Source organism: Drosophila virilis, chromosome X, assembly GCF_030788295.1.
Source record: "Drosophila virilis strain 15010-1051.87 chromosome X, Dvir_AGI_RSII-ME, whole genome shotgun sequence".
NCBI classification, from domain to species: Eukaryota; Metazoa; Arthropoda; class Insecta; order Diptera; family Drosophilidae; genus Drosophila; species Drosophila virilis.
The window spans coordinates 17,647,867-17,666,732 of record NC_091543.1 but is presented as its reverse complement, the minus strand read 5'-3'; the positions used below and the strand labels follow the sequence as shown (position 1 = coordinate 17,666,732).

General features: G+C 42.0%; 5 protein-coding genes across 9 annotated transcripts; 2 read left to right on the top strand and 3 right to left on the bottom strand.

The window, feature by feature from the left end:
* Window positions 1–189: 189 nt before the first annotated feature.
* On the top strand, window positions 190–2,628 carry LOC6636729 (uncharacterized). The gene is made up of 3 exons (XM_002060088.4): window positions 190–422; window positions 492–1,271; window positions 1,337–2,628. Exons 1-3 carry the CDS (start codon window positions 273–275, stop codon window positions 2,354–2,356), a joined length of 1,950 nt encoding a protein of 649 aa, XP_002060124.1. The 5' UTR covers window positions 190–272; the 3' UTR covers window positions 2,357–2,628.
* Window positions 2,629–4,035, bottom strand: Had1 (beta Hydroxy acid dehydrogenase 1). Its single transcript, XM_002060087.4, has 3 exons — window positions 3,840–4,035; window positions 3,388–3,766; window positions 2,629–3,179 (listed from the first exon to the last, which is right to left on the bottom strand). Exons 1-3 carry the CDS (start codon window positions 3,881–3,883, stop codon window positions 2,646–2,648), a joined length of 957 nt encoding a protein of 318 aa, XP_002060123.1. The 5' UTR covers window positions 3,884–4,035; the 3' UTR covers window positions 2,629–2,645.
* A 974-nt stretch (window positions 4,036–5,009) lies between these two features.
* Window positions 5,010–8,462, bottom strand: LOC6636727 (IWS1-like protein). Its single transcript, XM_032439731.2, has 7 exons — window positions 8,260–8,462; window positions 7,016–8,188; window positions 6,776–6,944; window positions 6,341–6,704; window positions 5,826–6,230; window positions 5,501–5,759; window positions 5,010–5,440 (listed from the first exon to the last, which is right to left on the bottom strand). The coding sequence occupies exons 1-6, from the start codon at window positions 8,279–8,281 to the stop codon at window positions 5,637–5,639; spliced, it is 2,256 nt and encodes a 751-aa protein (XP_032295622.1). The 5' UTR covers window positions 8,282–8,462; the 3' UTR covers window positions 5,010–5,440; window positions 5,501–5,636.
* Window positions 8,463–8,792: 330 nt separating this feature from the next.
* On the bottom strand, window positions 8,793–9,730 carry SelG (Selenoprotein G). The gene is made up of 3 exons (XM_002060085.4): window positions 9,573–9,730; window positions 9,425–9,509; window positions 8,793–9,367 (listed from the first exon to the last, which is right to left on the bottom strand). The coding sequence occupies exons 1-3, from the start codon at window positions 9,589–9,591 to the stop codon at window positions 9,145–9,147; spliced, it is 327 nt and encodes a 108-aa protein (XP_002060121.1). The 5' UTR covers window positions 9,592–9,730; the 3' UTR covers window positions 8,793–9,144.
* A 211-nt stretch (window positions 9,731–9,941) lies between these two features.
* LOC6636725 (anoctamin-1) lies at window positions 9,942–18,771 on the top strand. 5 transcript variants are annotated; one of them, XM_070211195.1, is made up of 10 exons: window positions 9,942–10,182; window positions 11,796–11,876; window positions 13,175–13,740; window positions 15,190–15,759; window positions 16,185–16,240; window positions 16,321–16,876; window positions 16,947–17,571; window positions 17,639–17,844; window positions 17,901–18,182; window positions 18,246–18,771. In XM_070211195.1, coding segments are annotated over exons 2-10 (3,132 nt in total). In that variant the 5' UTR covers window positions 9,942–10,182; window positions 11,796–11,875; the 3' UTR covers window positions 18,516–18,771. The 5 variants fall into 5 exon arrangements, with proteins under 5 accessions (XP_070067296.1, XP_015023784.1, XP_015023783.1 ...); XM_015168298.3 differs by lacking the exon at window positions 11,796–11,876 and having other exon boundaries at window positions 9,943–10,182; XM_002060084.4 differs by lacking the exons at window positions 9,942–10,182; window positions 11,796–11,876 and adding an exon at window positions 11,895–12,040 and having other exon boundaries at window positions 13,175–13,653.
* The last annotated feature ends 95 nt before the right edge of the window (window positions 18,772–18,866 follow it).

The window sequence follows — 18,866 nt, the reverse complement described above, 5'->3', positions numbered from 1 at the left end:
TGTTTATTTATATCATATATACAAATAATTTAAATTAATTTGTTCCCGCTCAATATTGAATAAAATTATTCAGCACTGATTGCATGCAGTGGACGCTAAACACCGCCGCTAATTTGACACACATACAAAAAATCTCGATATTGGGAGTATCGAATCATTATTTTGTACATACATTAGGTTGCACAATTACCATCACTAAAACGAACTAGAAGCGGGAAACTCTGCATTGTTTTAAAAGGCTTCCGCTAGTTTCATTGTAATTGTCTGATAAAATGTGTGATGTTGGAAATCTTATTGATTTAACAGGTTGGGATGAGCCTGTCAAAGATGAAACAGTCATCGAAGATGTTCTTACTAGATCGAATCATTTTAAGGGACCCTATGATCCTTTTGATTCGATGGAAAAAGAAGCCTGCATCAAGGTCTGTTCGCACACACACACATATGCAATACATGAACCCTTTGTTTTAATCACTTTTGCCACTACACAGGGCGAAAATTTTAAAAATGATATGGAAAGGACACAAACTACGATGGACATCAAATTGCATGAAAACGAAGATAATGATCTAAACAATGAGACACCACCCGTTATCATGGAGTTTTCACCAAAAAATGCGGATGCGAACAAGAACTCCTCGACTGGCAGCGAATCGCGCCACCGAACTCTACAACAGCTGGCCAAGCTGAATGCCACAAGGCTATCCAGTATTAAGACGCCAACGCATAATCAATTGGCAAATGTTCCTTCAAATCTAATTGGCTCCTGTTTTGAGAGCTCGTTTCTCAGCGAGAATCTGCAAATGATTGCGGCAGAATCACCCGTTAAGCTGATAGAAGATGAACCAAATCCAATCCCAGACACCAGTCCAGTTACCCCTCTGAGTGACGATGCCTGCTCCAACTCAGAATTCGAAGCACGTTTAAAGATGATGCGAATTGCTATGTTTGACTCCCCAGCCAAGTCCGAGCCACCTGCAGCTGTTCTTAGCGAACAGAATCTAATGACAACTACACCAACAACTAGTGTGAATAGTCCCACGCTGGCCACAAAGGCGGCAGACGTGGGAAAGCTCTTGCAAGATTTGAAGTGTTTAATTTGTGAACACGTTGACATATGCAAAAGGGAGCAATTTAATAAGCTCATTGAATCGATCAGTGCCGCTGTCCAATGCAGTACGCCAACTGCAGAGGTTAGTGGTCGGATGGGAAAGGAGTCGCCACATGTGTACACACGCCAGGCAACATTCGATCTGGACCTTGAGCTACAGGTTAGTTTTAACTGCGCACAATCCAAAAGAAATAAGCATATATATATATTTGATGTTTTTTGTAGAAAGGGAAAGCAGAGTCTGCAGATAATGTGAAGACGGTTAACGAAAACATACAGGAATTCCCAGATGCAATGACATGCTCTTCGGCTACATATGATGCTGAATCACTTGACAAGCCAGCAAGTCCGGCTACAGAAACTGAATATCAAAAACAAACGCCCGACAAAACACATCAGAAACCCGATTCGTATGTGACTGGGGTTGTTAACGATAATTTAGCACTACAAATAAACGAACTTTTGGAGCGGCACAACCTAACCAAGCTGCATAACAATGACAGCGACCAACATCATCGCGAATCGGAGCACAGCCAAACTGTAATATTTGTTGTAAACTCAACGGGCGTTAATCAATTACCCAACTGCATAGTGCATCCGAGCACAACCAGAGCAGTTCAATCAGTTGCAAATAATAACCAAGAGAATACGTTGCGACGTCGATCATCATCCCTGTCAATTCACGACAAGTCCAAGCAGGATCGGCCAAAATCACCGGCGAAGCAATCTTCCGGTGACAGCCACAGTCACTATGTGCCTTTGAAGGCGCTGTCCAACGCGGGTGACAAAATGAATGCAATGGCATCCTTCAGACAACGTCGCAATTCGTTTTCAATTGGTTCAACTGTTGGCAAATCGAGCGCATCTGCTGCCGCACAGACCAGAACCCATATGGCTGGCGGCCGCACCAAAGTCACAGCCATAAATGAGTCCCAGATTAAGCCCTGTGCGTCCACTAAAGCAAATATACCCGTTAAACGTGTAGTGCCTTTGGTGAAGCCATCGTTAGCATCCACGGAGCTCACATATTTGAATTCAACGACAGCACGTTGCAACGGCCAAGACACGCCCATTACGGTAAAAGGCAAGACGGGCAGCAAATTGTTTTGTACCAGCACACCCATGCCGCAGATGCGTTCCTTTCAGCGCAGATCCCTGAAACCAGTGAGCAGCTATTCCAACTCCTCGTGCGCGTCCACGCCCAGCTTGCGACCTGCAAATTACACCAAGAAAGCGGCACAATAAATGCCAGCCAAAATGTGATTTTTCCAATTAAAAAATAATTAAAATTCGCTTGGAAGTACTTCAAAGTTAAATATAAGAAACCGTCCGCGTTTTATTCTTTAACGTCCCTTGTAAGTTTAAGTGAACTGATACCGAGAAGAAGAAAAAACATACGTTTTTGCAGTCAAAGCCTTGTACTTAATTCTCTAAATTTACGAAACAACTTTCCTGCATATTTATAAGTCGACCTAATAAATAATTCACATAAATGCTTGTACTTGCAGTACGCTGAATTGATTTGTGATAATATTTATTTGTTATTGAGCTTGTTCTTCAATAAGCTCAGATGAGTCAGACAGTTGTCACGGTACGTTCGGCGTTCCACCAGCTTGTCCAGCGGCACCATTTCATTCAGCTGCTCGGCAATATCCACGGCAGTGGGTCCCTCCATTTTGGGTGTGGCGCCCATGGTCTCGCTGACAGCATAGATAGTTTTCGAGTAGCGCTCAAAGTAGTTGGCCATGCCCTCGGCATTCAGATGCGCCGTCTCCAGTGGCCCCAGGAAGGCGTAACGCATGCCCAGGCCGTCGCTCATAACGCTATCAATGTCCTTGACGTTGAGAATGCCCGCCTCGACCAGACGCCAGGTTTCATTCAAAATGGCATACTGAATGCGATTGAGGGCAAAGCCCTCGATCTCGCGCGACAACGTGACCGGCTTCTGGCCAATTTCGTCCATTAGGGCGCGCGTCTTCTGCACGACCTCTGGCTTGGTCCAGGGCGCTGGTACTATTTCCACCAGCGGCACATAGTAGGGCGGATTAACGGGATGGGAGACAACAGTCTAAAACCGCAAAAGGTCATAAATCAATCTTGGTGCTAAGTACAAGATTAGATGCTAATAGCACTGGGACAAATGACAGGTGCAGATAATGTCGCCCGACATGCTGATATGTATAAGCACACACACACACACACACGCACTCACTCACACACACACATACAAAGATTTATATAAATTTTCCATGGCACCAAAAGTTTAAGAAACTCACGTTATGTTTGTGCTTTAGGTTCGCGGTAAAGAGCGAGGGCAGGAAGGTGCTGGTGGAACTGGACAGGATTGTGTTGCTATCAACAACATCATCGAGTTTCTTGAACAGCTCCTGTTTCCACTCCAACTTCTCCGGTATGCACTCCTGTATAAAGATGGCACCTTTGGCCAGTTGCTTGATATCGTTGGTGCCCGAAATGCAGCTAAATTGTTGCGCCGCATTCAGTTTGCCGCGTAGCAAGCCCTTGCCCTCCAGTTCGATCAATTCCTTTTGCGTTGCCTTCAGTGCGCCCTGCACCTGCTCGGGCAGGATGTCATAGAGCACCACCTGGTAGCCAACCGAGGCGAACAGCATGGACCAAGAGCGTCCGATCAGGCCGCTGTCAAAGCACATGTCCATGTAATTGTGTGGGTTTATATACAAATGCATGCATGGATCTGGACATATCCTACCTGCCGACAATGCCAATTTTAGCGCCTTTCTTTGTTTCAGACATGTTTCGTCTCGTTTTGCTTGCGTCTTTTTGATTTCAATGCGAACCGAAAGAACTCGACTACCACATTAGGCGGAGCACTTTATGCGTTTGAGCACTTATATGTGAAGCGCAACCGGTTTAATACTTATTAAGCGATAACAACAAAAGGTGAACGCGACCTACATATGTACACAAAGTGTGATGCCTGCTGGGTGTTGCTGATTTCAGTACAGATAATGGCTGCCAACAATTCAGCTGGTTTTTATTGTCGCCGCAGCAGCGAGGAGTAAATCAAAGCAATGAGCCCGCTGGAAAATTTACCGCAACCAAAACTAATAATATAATGTCAAAACAATATTTCATACATACATATGTATATATATATATAATCGCTAAAATCAAAATAAACCGGTTTCAATTTGCAACAACAGTTACATTTGCATATGTGTGTATGTATGTACATGTGCATAGCCATGCATTTCGTTCTCATCTAATTCGCAACTGGGTGCTTTTATTTTTATTCTTATTTCTGTCAAAATGCCCTTAATTTGACTTTTAATATTAATTCTTTTTTCATATTGTTTACCGACTGGAAGTATCTATCTAGCGATTTGTTATTCACGAACACATATAGAACAAATGTAAAACTACCGTCAGAGATAAAAATGAGTGTTTGAATTATCAAATGAAGACACACATACATACACACATTCATACATGCATAAAGACAAATCCATGTTTACTTAGCATATGGACAATATATATATTTGCAGAGCACTAGATACTACTTACCCTAGTTAAATATAAATCCAGCAGGCACATGAAGGGTAAGGGAGACGGTAGCTTTTCCTACTCCATGAAGAACATACATATACATATACTATATTCTTGACCAGGACGCCGAGCTGAAACGATCCAGCCATGTCCATCTGTAGCAACTCGTCAAAGTCGGAAACCAAAGATGCCAGAGGCTTGGTAGTCGAGATATATAGTATAAATACGCAAAATAGGCTTATCAATTTATGATATTTTTTCCTATTATATTCTTAATTCTAGATGAGGTTCCGTGTATTGTTAAGAAATATCAATGAATATAAAGGAAAATAGCGTAAAATTGCAAATGATAAAGAGGAGTATGAGATGGCAGTTCTCATTTATCGTATTTATTAATTCGGGTTCTAATAAGCATCTTAATTGTACATATCAATTGTGTCGATTCAGTTATTCTGGAACAATATATTGCTTATTATGCCCTGTCTACATTCTCCTCGAATGATGGATGATATATCGCATTTTGGGCCGCCACTCTTAAGTGCGTGGGCAGCTAAAGCATTTTAACTCAATTTTGCTCGAGCTAACATTATGAGGTCTAGGCCGAAGAGATTGTAGTATATACATATATATATATATATGTTTGTATGTCGTAAGTAGATTAAACTTGCGTGTGACATTGAAAAAGCGTATCACAGGACATCGGCGACTTAAGTATTGTGTGCGAAGAGCATTCCCATTGGCATATGTGGTACTTGAGGAACTCAATTATTTACTTAAGCCGGCCAGCATTTGTCGAATATAAGTCTGAAAGATAAAAATGAATTGAGCTTATGTTCACATTAAGATGCCTTTATAAATACATACATCTACAGAAAGGCGATCAGTATTATATATGGATGCATATATATATAATACTATATATATATATATATATAGTTCGGTTTGTTCAGTTGATTTTAATGCTGTATATAAAATGTATGTAGCTAGTGGTATCCTTGTCTTAAAGCGCCATTTTACGGCCCTCTATAGATATTTCGACGGCACGACGGCTCTCCTTCGAGCGTTTCGAATCCAAGAAGCGTTTCATATGTTTTTCATAGCGGTTGGGCTTGCGCTTTGACGACTACATGATATTGAAAGTATAGAATATTAATCGATGAATATGGAAAATAGTATGTGAGCGCCTTACCGAAACTTCGCCTTCTACGGTTGACTTTGGGCGAATAACATAATCTTTATTGGAAGGCATTGGTACACGGGCGCGGGCCACCCAACCGGGATCTCCAGGACGAAGCAATTTATCTTCACTTGAGAATGTTTGATTTAACGATGGTGGATTGCTGCTTGATGCGGGCTCTGGATCTGGGCTCTTATGGCGATTGCGGGACATTTGCGCTAGATCACGCTCTTGACGTTCCTCTTTGCTCATGGCTGAGAAATCACAGCTTAAATTGAATATGGGCCGAGCCCACTCGGATATCAAGCGACCCGCACGATCGCGATTTGTCTTTGTCTCTTGTGGATGCTTGTACAAGTACATAACAGCTTTTCCGATTCCAGACTGCTTTAAATAGGACTTATCTATGGTCGGGAACTATCACAGAAAAAAAAAATTAGAAAGAGAGATAAAGAGAGAAAGTAAACGAAAAGGAAAGAGATAGTTATATAAATCTGCCGGCTAGCTATGTTAATGGCTATATTTACATCAGATAACAGCCTTAGAATGCTCTCCCGTATTTGTAGACAAGGCAGGCTTTTATTTGGCAAAGGGGCTAACCAATCTGTAAGTACGTTGAGTATATTGTGCTCCAAAAAGGCCAATTGTAGATCCTTTTTAATCAGCTGTGACATCACTTGTTTGAGCATTGAAATTTTCTTTGTTGCTGGCTTTCCGGCCAAATTAAGCTGTCGATCATCGTCAGATGCATTCTTCATGTTTATAATCAATTGATCGATTAGATCGTCATTGTCATTTATCAGATCGATATCTCTCTTGCGGCGACGTACGCGTTTCTCTTCCTTCTTACGCAGCAGCATTGCATCGAAGTCGGATATAAAATTGCTGTTCCTAAAGAAATTAAAATATATATGATACAATTTATAATAAATATATACATAAATAACTGTTTGGGCACTTACTCTGGTTCATTTGAAATGGGCGTGTTTTCATCATCTGAACTTTCGACTATTTTTTCCTTTGTTTTTTCCGCATCGTCCCCTTCGGTGGCCTGCTTATCCGTATTGTCTTCATCCTCGTTATCTGTGTCTGTGATTTTAACACGTTTTTTCTGTAGCTTTGGTGTATCATCTATGGTAGGGAAATAATAAATATATGTGTATATTCCCATGAGATATGTATATATGTATATGTTTACTTACCTTCTGAGTCACTCGCTGCAGCGCGTTTGCGATTCAGTGCATCTTGTGAGGTAACAGACTCGGCAATACTATTTGAGCGCGATCGGGACTTCTTTTTCGATTTACTAGGACTATGTGTGGAGCCAGCGCTGTTGGAGCGGCTGCGAGAGTGCACTGATCCGGCACGAGAGGCCCTTGAGCCACTACGTGATCGTCTGGAGCCACTACGAGAACGCGATCCACTTCGTGAGCGTCTAGAGCCAGAACCGCTACGAGAACGCCTTGAACCGCTACGGGAGCGTCTTGAACCACTGCGCGAGCGTCTTGATCCACTACGGGAACGACCTCCTGAGCCACTCCGTGATCGTCTGGATCCAGATCCACTGCGTGATCGTCTGGACCCAGATCCACTGCGTGATCGCCTGGATCCACTTCGTGAACGCCTGGAGCCGCTTCGTGAGCGTCTAGATCCTGATCCACTACGAGACCGTCTAGATCCACTTCGGGAACGTCCACCCGAGCCACTTCGTGAGCGCCTAGAGCCACTTCGAGAGTGCCTCGATCCGCTACGTGAATGCCTCGATCCACTACGTGAACGCCTAGATCCACTACGTGAGCGCACAGATCCACTTCGTGAGCGCTTAGATCCAGATCCACTACGGGAGCGTCTGGATCCGCTACGAGAACGTTTGGATCCGCTACGCGAACGTCTTGAACCACTGCGTGAGCGTCTGGATCCACTGCGAGAGCGGGAGCGTCCACCTGATCCGCTACGAGATCGTTTTGATCCACTGCGTGAACGTCTAGATCCGCTACGAGAGCGTGTGCCACTTCGCGAACGTGCAGATCCACTACGGGAACGCCTGGATGCAGACCCACTACGGGAGCGTCGCGAGCCACTTCGTGAACGTTGGCCAGATCCACTACGCGACCGTCTGGATCCAGAACGACTACGAGAGCGTCGCGAGCTGTCAACTACACTGCCGCTACGGCTACGCGATTTCCGTGTTGCGCTAGGAGAACGACTGCTTATGCGCGGAGATCTAGGTTTTTCTTCTACTGGCTCGCTAGGTGGCACGCTGGCCGATTCCTCCACAATGCATGTTGAATCAACTTCATTGTCTTGAATAGTTTTCGAGTCTGTATCCGATGTCAGAGCCGCGTCACCATCCGGTTCCTTGCTGAACGCTTCGCCTAGAAAACAAAATGTGGACGCATAAGCACGCTAACGCTAAGGTTTTCTTCCCCTCTTTTTTGTGTAATACCTTTTTCAGCCTCCATATCCATATTTTGAGCAGTTAGAAAGCTCGGCTCATGTGATATTTAACAATTTGGCTCGTTAATGTTTAACGCTGATGCTGGGGTCCAAAAATATTACTAAGAACGCGTTTTAATTCTCAAAAAAAAATTACGAGCATACACACGCGCACTCGTCTGTATGTATGTTGTACAATACGATTGACTCGCCGCAGCAGATAGTTAACGAAACAAATGAAAACGAAACGTCAAATGTTCGATATATTTTGGCTGGAACTAGAAAACAGTTCGATTTTTTTCTCTTAGTTGAACTAGTTCTGGTTCATTAATCGTATATTTATTTGAAAGTCTTAAATAATTTACTTTTATGAATGTTTTATGTTTGACTATTGCTGTATTGAATTGGACAGTACGCAATTGACTTTGCACAAATATTTGTATTCTTGTTTAAAAGAATGAAAGATAATATAATAATATTTAATATCGAACACCTTGTTGAAAGTATTAAATGTATTATTTTTCAGTACATTAACAATTATAATTAAAATTTTAAGTAAAATGTATTATGTTGCCCAATAAATTCTAGCAATATTAATATTGCGCCTTATTTTAGAAAACGGTTTCGTACGAAAAAATTATTTAAAGCTAAAATCGAGCTATATATGTATATTCGTGTAGTTTTTGTTAAAACGTAGCCAAAAGAACAAGCTCCAAATCAGCATAGATCCATTCAGCAACATTCCACTCAGCGTTGAGTTTATGAATGCTGCGTCATATGCGCAAAAAATCTTGCGAGATCTAATACCGATATGGAGTATTTATGAATGCCATTCGACTACGCTGTAGTTCAGCGACGACCGAGCGTTTTTGACTCATGGACGCCGCTGTTATCCTCATCCACCGCCCATGGAGCATGAGCTACAGTTAATAGTTGGTTGTATGCGTCCAATGCGTCGGTTGGGCCTTAGACCTCCGTTACCTCCACCTCCGTAGCCGCCACCACCACCGCCACCGCCTCCTCCTCCTCCACCCCCACCACCCCAACCAGTGCTACGACGTTCGTTGCTGCGGTTATTTCCATTACCACCGTTAAAAGGGGCCAATAAGGTCTGGAAGCTATAAAATAAAAATATATTAATATAATGATTTCTTAATATTAACAATTTTACTCACAATTGCAGTATCAGATACCAAAGTCCTATAAATATCTCGACAACACGTTGGAAGTCCCAAGGACGCTTCTCCCAGACGCGACCACCTAAAATCAAGCAATTGCCTCAATAATATTACAAAACATCTGTCTGGTTTCGGGAATACTCACTGCGGTCAATGTAAACCATGCTGCGATCGTGTACACATGCAAAAGTGTCTTGTTTCGCAGTTTATTTATTATTTATAAAACTAACAATTTTGTTGACCATGACGTGTCTATAGATTGTGATGCAGTCACGATAGCATTGTATTCACAATATATGACATATCGATATTCATCTAAGCAACATTACCGGCACTCCCCCGAATGTGTGTGGAACGTTACAGGGAAACATCATTTGAATTTTTTGTTCGAATATTTTGTAAAATGTTATTATCATACATAGTTTGCATTTCACTTAAGTGTTTGGCAATATTCGCTTAAAAGATTACGGGAACACCTCTGACGCTCAACTGTATGTTGTCATTATGCGATAAGTCAATATTGTTATTGTGCTATCGATATTTCGATAGTTTGCCAGTTTTAGTCAAGTGCAAAGGAATACAAGTTGCAATTTAGCCATAACAAAACATAGCAAAGACGCTTACTCTGGCGTCTTTTGCTGCACGATTATCACAACGATCGCACAAGAACAATACATCATACAAGAAAGCTATAACAACACAATCGTGGAGCTGACACAGGCTATAACCACGGTCAGCTGCTACCTGACGCCGAGGTGAGTTCGAGTGGACTGCAAATTCTAGCACTAACTACTAATGCGTGTATCTAACAAAGTTTACAGCCTGTGCCCATTACTGACTAACAACGTCGTCATTTGGCCTTAGAGTAATTTTCAAGAATCAAATCCAAATATTTAGAACTAAAATCTGTAGTAGCCGTTGCATTAACATTGGCCTCCCACGCAGCGTGTTTATACTCTAGCAGAGGCTATTGTCATTTTATTACAGAATGTGTAACAGTTTGTATGGAAGGTTTTTGAATATGTACCGAGTCGAAATAGCTGTAGGTCTTCTTTTTGTAGATAAGTTTAAGAAACAGAGTTTTTATATGAGAAACTTTTTGCTAAGCAATGAGTTTCAATTTGTTGCTAACAACATCGAAAAACTATATCCAATATGGCTTTAGAAGAGTATTTAATTTTCGGCATGCAAAATATAGGTAAATAAATATACGTATATATATATATACATATATATATATATTTAATTTGTGACATAGTTTGACTGACACTTTTCATTGGGGGTTCAAACAGCCGGTATTTGGCTGGCCAACATTTATTTACATACGCCGAGTAAATAAGTATGTATATGTTAAAAAAAAACAAGTAAGAGGTTCTAGTCGGGAGCTCCCGACTAGGGGATACCCTGAACCTTCTTCCAACATCAAATGCAGCTATATGTCAAGTTCGGGAACTCTAGCTCTTATTATTTACCAAAATTGCCCAAACAACAGGATATCGATTTATCGATTATCGGAAACAAACTCGATCTGCACAGGCACTAGGAGCACCTACATCTTAAATTTCAAGTCTATAGCTCTTATATATTCTGAGATCCGTGCGTTCATACATACGGACGGACGGACGGACAGACAGACGGACATGGCTAGATCGACTCGGCTATTGATGCTAATCAAGAATATATACACTTTATGTGGTCGAAGATGAGTCCTTCTGCCTGTTACATATGTACATTTGGATTTTGCACAAATACAATATACCCTTATACCCATTTTTAATGGGTTCAGGGTATAAAAAGAAACGGGTTGGGCATCTTTCTAATTTGCACTTTGATTTTGGTTACAAATCATTTACACTTCAACTTGACCTTTGGGGCCAAGCAAATATTTATGTAAACACGTCTATATTTATATATGTATGTATGTACATGGACATGTGCATATGTATTCTATTTAATTCAGGTATGCTCGTGTGCGTGTATTCCATATCTGTATCATCGGTTACAGCTCGTTGCACGCTGTCGTTGCCTTTTTGGCAATCAACTCTTGTTGTTGTTATTATTATTATTATTGTTGTAGTTGTTGTTGTTGTTGTACTGGCTGCTGCTCTGCGTACGGCGCATTGCCTGAGTTTGGTCAGTAATCGGCAAACAACGCGCGCGTACGCATTTTTCTAGCTCGATTCGTTTTTGCTTTTATTATTCTTTTCTTTTTATTAGCTGACATCATTTGGCCGCTGGTCAGCAGTATCTTAGCGTGTGTGCGCGCGTGTGTGTGTGTGTGCGGGCGTGAAATTTGTTTATAAAAGCTGCTGCTAAAAAACGGTTTTTCTGTTCTTGCCTTTTGTTCTCTTCCTTTCTTTGTCGTCAGTTAATCTACCGTTATGCCTGGCACGTTCTCAAAAGCTGCTGTTGCACAAACGATCGCGCGCTTAGCGTGAACTGGAAACGAGTACGTGTAACGAGTAACAAGTACCAAGTACAATACTCGATACTTTAAGCTGCCGCCTGGCTGGCTCTACTCTTCAACTTCCTTTTCTTGTCGCTCTCTCTCTCTCTCCCTCTCTCTCTCTCTTACTGCTGTCTTTCACTGTGCCTCAACAATGTATTCAGCGGGTAAATACATAAATGACAATACATACATGCATACATACAAACATACTATGCCATACATATGCATCCTTTAATAAATAACAAAAACATAGATGATCAATATGCTCTCGTTCAGTTCCAATTCGCATTCACATTCACATTAATTTATATGCAAATTAACGTAATTTGATTTAATATATTCAGACGTTTTTTTCTTTTAGTTTGTGTGTGTGTGTGTGTGTTTGTATCTGTCTCTGTCGAGTGTTCAATATTTGCTTAACTATTAAGATCCAAGATCATTTCTGTTTGTACATTTGTTTAAATGCGTGTGAGCTGTCTGCACACCTGTTTACATCTACATTACATCTGCTCAATAGCATTAATTTGTTTATATGTAGACGCACCCTCCCCACCACCAAAAACACATGATTATACACTTTAGCATCACATCTGCATGAAGTCATCGTCGAATCGCAATATGACAGTCACTTTGCACTGTTCTCAGCCGGAAATGGATGATCATCCATTTGGTGGCTCTCTGGTGACTCCCGTATCAAGCAATTACATAATTGGCCGCATTTCAATGACCCCCATTTTAGCGAATATCAGTAGCCGCTGATAACTTCCATTTCGCTTTCAAATTAGCTCGCGCACAGTGGGGCGATTGTCGTTGAAACAGTGCAAACACATTTTAACATATGTACATAAATGCCTAATGCAATAAATACAAAATTAGAAAATCTAGTATTATATCAATGCAGCTTATCTTAAATTGTTGCTTTTCAAATTTTTAATGCTTTTAAATATTTATGTTCTTCGTTAAAATTTGTAGAATTATCTGTTTTGTGTATGTATGATCCACTGTGCCAATTCTAATTGATTAGTGGCCGCGGCATTTTATTTTTATCATTCAATCGATTAGCCCAAAGCTTTTATGCAGAATGTGCGCACTATCAGCATATTGCAACCTTCATAGCATAACATACCATGCCAACTCATACCGTGCTTTGCTGTGATTTCTACACACAATACATACAAACACATTTGTACATCTATGTGCATATATGTAAATATACATAAATACATACATACATACGTGTACATTTGACGGATTTTGCATAAGCAGGCGACTAATCATCTGTGTAATACTGTTTGCAGTGCGCACCCACGACTACGATTATCCCGAATCGGAAATGGACGAGCGTGAGAGTCTCTACTTTGATACGATCTCGCTGGCCGATTCGGAGGCGGCAGCGGCGGCGGCGCATCGCAAGTCGCTATCGCAGTCACGAAACACAATTTACCACTCGGCGGTGGATCTGGCCGGAGATGAGACGCGCAACAGTTTGCGACTGGGCGGCAGCAGCAGCAGCAGCAGCGCTGCCGCGGAGCACAGGCTGCCCTGGCAGCCGGGCTATCGACAGTCAACGGCGCTGGAGCATCTAAATGGTGCCGGTTATGGTGTTGGTGGCGGTGATCAAGCGGATGCTGCCATTGCGGCTCAGGTGCTAGCATTACAAAATGGACGCACACATCTGCCCACCGGCATTGGCGTTGGCGGCAGCGGAGGCGGCGCTGGCGTTGGCTATAGTTATAGCCGATCTGGTGCTGGTGGCGGCGGCAGCGGCGATGATGAGGTCTCTAGACGTCTTTTAAGACAAAGTAGCACAGTTTCTAATAAAGATAAGAAATTGCCAATTACATACTCCCAGTGGAAATTGAGGGTAAACAACCAACGATCAACGATCAACAAAACAAAAACAAATAAACAACAATCCAAAAAAAAAAAATACAAGAAGCACGTCGCATTTAGCTCAAGCAATGCCAAATGTCTCAATATGCCAAATTATTATAAGCAGCTACTCAATGGCACTCTCTCTCTCTCTCTGTCTCTATCTCTTTTGTTACGCTGCAATCGCCTATTTCTCTCACACATCTGTCTATTCAGTCGCACGAGCTTAACATTACGATCATGTTTCATTTCCAGCGTTCCATGGCAACACCGCATACAAAACTCACCCAATCTCATTTGTCTCTTGTCAGTTGCGCACTCAACTCCGTTTGGCTTTAGTCTGCATCTACACGATTTATCTTAAAAAAAAAAAATTGCATACATTTATTTATTTACTTGTTTGTTTTGTTTACCTGCTGGCTGGCTACGTTTCTCACCATATTCTTTCTCTTTCTTCTCTCTTTTTCAATAGTTTGCTTGCGGGAATGGGTAATGGCAATTTTTTAGCATATGTACATATCTATAGCATACATAGCTTGTACATCAAATAACTTTAAGTACATTGAACATACTCATAAGCGTGGAATATAGGGGGAAACATATTCGAAAATTCAAAGCTTTCACTAGTGACAATTCAAGCCGCAAAACTGAAACATAGAATATTTTAGTTAACAAGGTTTTTTCGATAGCTCCTGACAAGACAGTTAGTCGGATGTTGAATAGGATTAGATATCATAATATTCTCTATGGTGTCTGATTTGTGTTCTTTCTGGACAAAATCATAATAGAAAATGCTTCGCTTTAATATTTTTTAATGTCGTACTCCATCAAGGCCTTAAATAGAGGGAACATTCGTGAAATGGACACAGCAGCTGTGCACCCTGATAAGGGCGCAAATATTGTTATGTTTGTTTTTAACTGAAGATACCAATACACCCCTATGGAATTCTAAGCGTTTGAATATATATTTATTATATGTGTAAACATTCAAGACCCACGTCGATTTCCAAAGAATTGAAACTGATTGAACCCGACTCGCCTTGGGCCGTGGTATCAGTAGCTTTTTTTATTCGATTAGGAGTACTCGGGATATTCGTATTTCATTTAAGATATTGCCGGAGGAGCTTGCAGTTTAATTTGTATATTGCAGCAGATCGGTCAAGTTTGCGAATGTTTTGCAATTTAATTTCCAAGACTCTGCGTTCGACCTTACGTTCAGAGAGTGGGGAGACCAAAGATTACGATGCTCGTTTGGTGGGTTAGGCTGGGTGGTAATTTAAACGTGGCACACGCACCTACACGCGCTTTCCACACACAATCGATCTATGTACTATATATATATATATATATAAATATATATATGTATATTTGAGTTTTAATTGCGTAACATGCGATCCTTGTGACATATTCATTAAATGCTTGTTTACATCTTTTGCCGCAGACGTATCGACGCTTCAACGATGGCAGACGCAGCGTGGACTTTGTGCTGGCCTACAAGGGCGAGGATGTGGACGAGGTGGCAGCCAGCAAACGCAGAATCTTCGAGGCGAACCTGATGAGCGAAGGCATACAGCTGGAGTACTATAAGGAGCAATGGGTGCACTTTGTTAAGTTGCATGCGCCCGCTGAGGTGCTCTATCGGTATGCCGAGATTTTGAAGATCAAGATGCCATTGAAGATCATACCTGGTCAGGAGCAAATAATCGCCGATGCCACGCCCGATTTTAAGACAGTCAGTCGCATTTGCCGCAGCCTATTCAGTTCCGTGCAGCTGAACACCGAACTGTTTCCGGAACGTACGCCGCGCATTCATTTAGAATTCGCCCGCAAATATCTGGAGCTGTACGATGAGGAGCATCCAAACTTTTTTGATGAGAGCACACGCTATTCCATTATCAATTTCATAATGCAGCGCCAGCAATTCGAAGGGGGCGAAGAGAAGGCTGATAATCTGGGCATCGAGAAGCTCATCGAGGATGGGGTCTATCTGTGCGCATATACCCTGCACGATGTAAGCTGGTTTAAATCAACTTACTATCTCTATCTCTATTTCTATCTCTATCTCTATCTCTATCTCTATCTCTATCTCTATCTCTATCTCTATCTCTATCTCTATCTCTATCTCTATCTCTATCTCTGAAATTCCGCCCGCAAGTTCCGAATGCAACTTTTTTGTTTATTATCCGATCGGCCTCAAGCTCATTTTCAAAACTTCATATGAGGGGTGTTTTACACTTTGGGAAAAATCCATTCCTTCTTGCTGTCAACTTAGTTGACACGCCTTCACAAAGCTCAGCTCAAGATGGAACGGGTAGATTTCAATTTTCCCCGGGCGTGTACTTAGTGGAAAAGCTCCACGGGCAAGGCCGGGCAATACCCACTAGTATATATGTATATATATATATATATATATGATCAACAAATTATGTATTTCAGAAGGACACACGCGGCAAACTGCTAAAGGAGTGGGCGAACATTGGCAAATGGAAGAAGTAGGTGATATTTCTCATATGTGTTCACAGCTCTCTAACAATTTATTAATTCATTTATTTATGTATTCTCTTCTTGACAGCCTGCAGCCGTTGGATCACATCAAGGACTATTTTGGGCCGAAGGTGGCGCTATATTTTGCCTGGCTGGGATTCTATACGCAAATGTTGATACCGGTCAGCATACTGGGCATACTCTTCTTTGTGTACGGCTTTTTGACGTGGAACAGCGATCCGATTAGCTTTGACATTTGCAATGACAACGAAACGATCATGTGTCCCCAGTGCGATCGTGGCTGTAAATTTTGGAGTCTCAATGAGACGTGCACCTCGTCCAGGTTTAACTATTTGATAGACAACCAAATGACGATGGTGTTTGCCTTTGTGATGGCCATTTGGGCTGTTATCTATTTGGAGCTGTGGAAGCGATATTCGGCGGGACTGGTTCATCGTTGGGGTCTGACCGGTTTCAATCATCATGTGGAGCATCCACGGCCACAATATCTCGCCAAAATATCTAATTCGAAACGGTTTAGCGATAAGCTGAACGAACCAAAGACCACCTTCGATCCTGATGTGCCCTTCTGGAGCACTAAGTTTCTGCCCAACTTTACCAGCTATAGCATCATGGTGTTGTTTGTAAGTGAATCAAATCCACTCGCACTCTGTTTCGTATTTATTAATTATATTTTTGCATTTACCGTTCTAGATCTGCATATCATTAATCGCCGTGGCGGCGATCATCATCTATCGCATGGCGCAACGAGCATCCCATACTATTCTTGCGAATGAGAACACGATGACATATAGAATAATGGTGTTGCCCATAACGGCGGGCTTCCTGGACTTAATTGTTATCTCCATATTGGACATGGTCTATAGCAAGCTGGCGGTTCGGCTGACCAATTACGAATACTGTCGCACCCAAACGGAGTACGATGAGAGCCTCACCATCAAGAACTATGTGTTCCAATTTGTCAACTATTACTCATCGCTATTCTATATAGCATTCCTAAAGGGAAAATTCGTTGGTTATCCCTCCAAGTACAATCGGATATTTAGTTTTCGCCAGGAGGAGTGCAATCCGGGTGGCTGCCTCATGGAGCTATGCGTCCAGCTGGTCATTATCATGGTGGGCAAACAGGCAGTGAATGCCATCGTCGAGATCCTGATACCCTTTCTAATGCGCACCGCCAAGGAGTTTAGCCAGCGTTATGACTGGTATAGGCGGCACAGCGAACAGAAGCTGGTGCCCTCTACCAATCAGTTCACCGAAGACTTTAATCTGCTGCCCACCGAAAATAGTTCCCTTTACGAGGAATATCTGGAAATGGGTATGCTTGAACTTCATAATACAAATGTGACATGCCCATTGTTATGTTCGTTTCCTCTTCATTTTAGTGGTGCAATACGGTTTCATAACCTTGTTTAGCTTGGCATTTCCACTGGCTCCTCTTTTGGCGCTGATTAATAACGTGATAGAGGTCCGTCTCGATGCCATCAAGATGCTACGCTTCATGCGACGTCCCGTAGGCATGCGTGCCCGAAATATTGGTGTCTGGCAGAGCATTATGACTGTCGTTACGCACATTGCGGTCGCTTCTAGCGTAAGTTAATTCCTAATTGTTGTCTAAATGGTAATCGATATGATGTTTTATTGCAGGCCATGATAATTGCATTTAGCAGCAACTTTATACCGAAACTAGTCTACAAAGCCACCCATGATGATCCAGAGCTGAATAATTATCTAAACTTTACACTGGCTACCTTTTATACCAAGGACTATGGGACGCAATCGCTTTTGGATGTTAGCGTCCAAGCGAATGTAACGGAGTGCCGTTACATAGAGTTCCGCAACGATCCCTGGGAGAACCCACCCTATAAACGACCCATGATTTATTGGAAGATCTTGACCGCCCGTCTAGCTTTCATTGTCATCTATCAAGTGAGCCAGCTGCGTTGATTGATTCCCTATTTAAAGGCTTGTCCTAACGAATTGCTTTTACAGAATATAATAACTATGCTGCAGGGCATACTGCGCTGGGCTGTGCCCGACGTCTCTGGCCGTCTGCTTAAGCGCATCAAACGCGAAAACTTTCTGCTCCGGGAGCATATCATTGAGTATGAGAAAAGACAGGCACAGGAAGTGACCCAGTCACAGACACAGCCAAGGGTCGATGGTGCAGCAGTTACAAAAACAGAGCCGGAGTTCTTTTTGCGCCAGCGTCAAAATGGAAGTGATGCAGCTGCTGGCGACAATGCCACAACCTATGTCTAAGACTATAATACCTGAAACACGCACACGTAGCCTCCCAAATCCCAAATCCGAACACTCCCATGTCCATGTTCTTTGCCAGTGGTAATCGAAAGTGCATTTTAGTTATAAGCCTAAAATGTGAATTTGTTAGGGCGTGAATTATGTATATTTAAAAAATATATAGCTTATGTACTTTTGTATATATAACGTAATATACATTTAGTTTAAGGGCATATTTTGTTCGCCTTGATTGTTCATATTGTGTGTTGTCATTGTACTGTACTTAACAATTGAAATGTTTTAAATATTGTTTTTGCAAATTGCATATGAAATGCTCAAGAGGCGAAATGCATTCTTTTGCATCTGCATAAA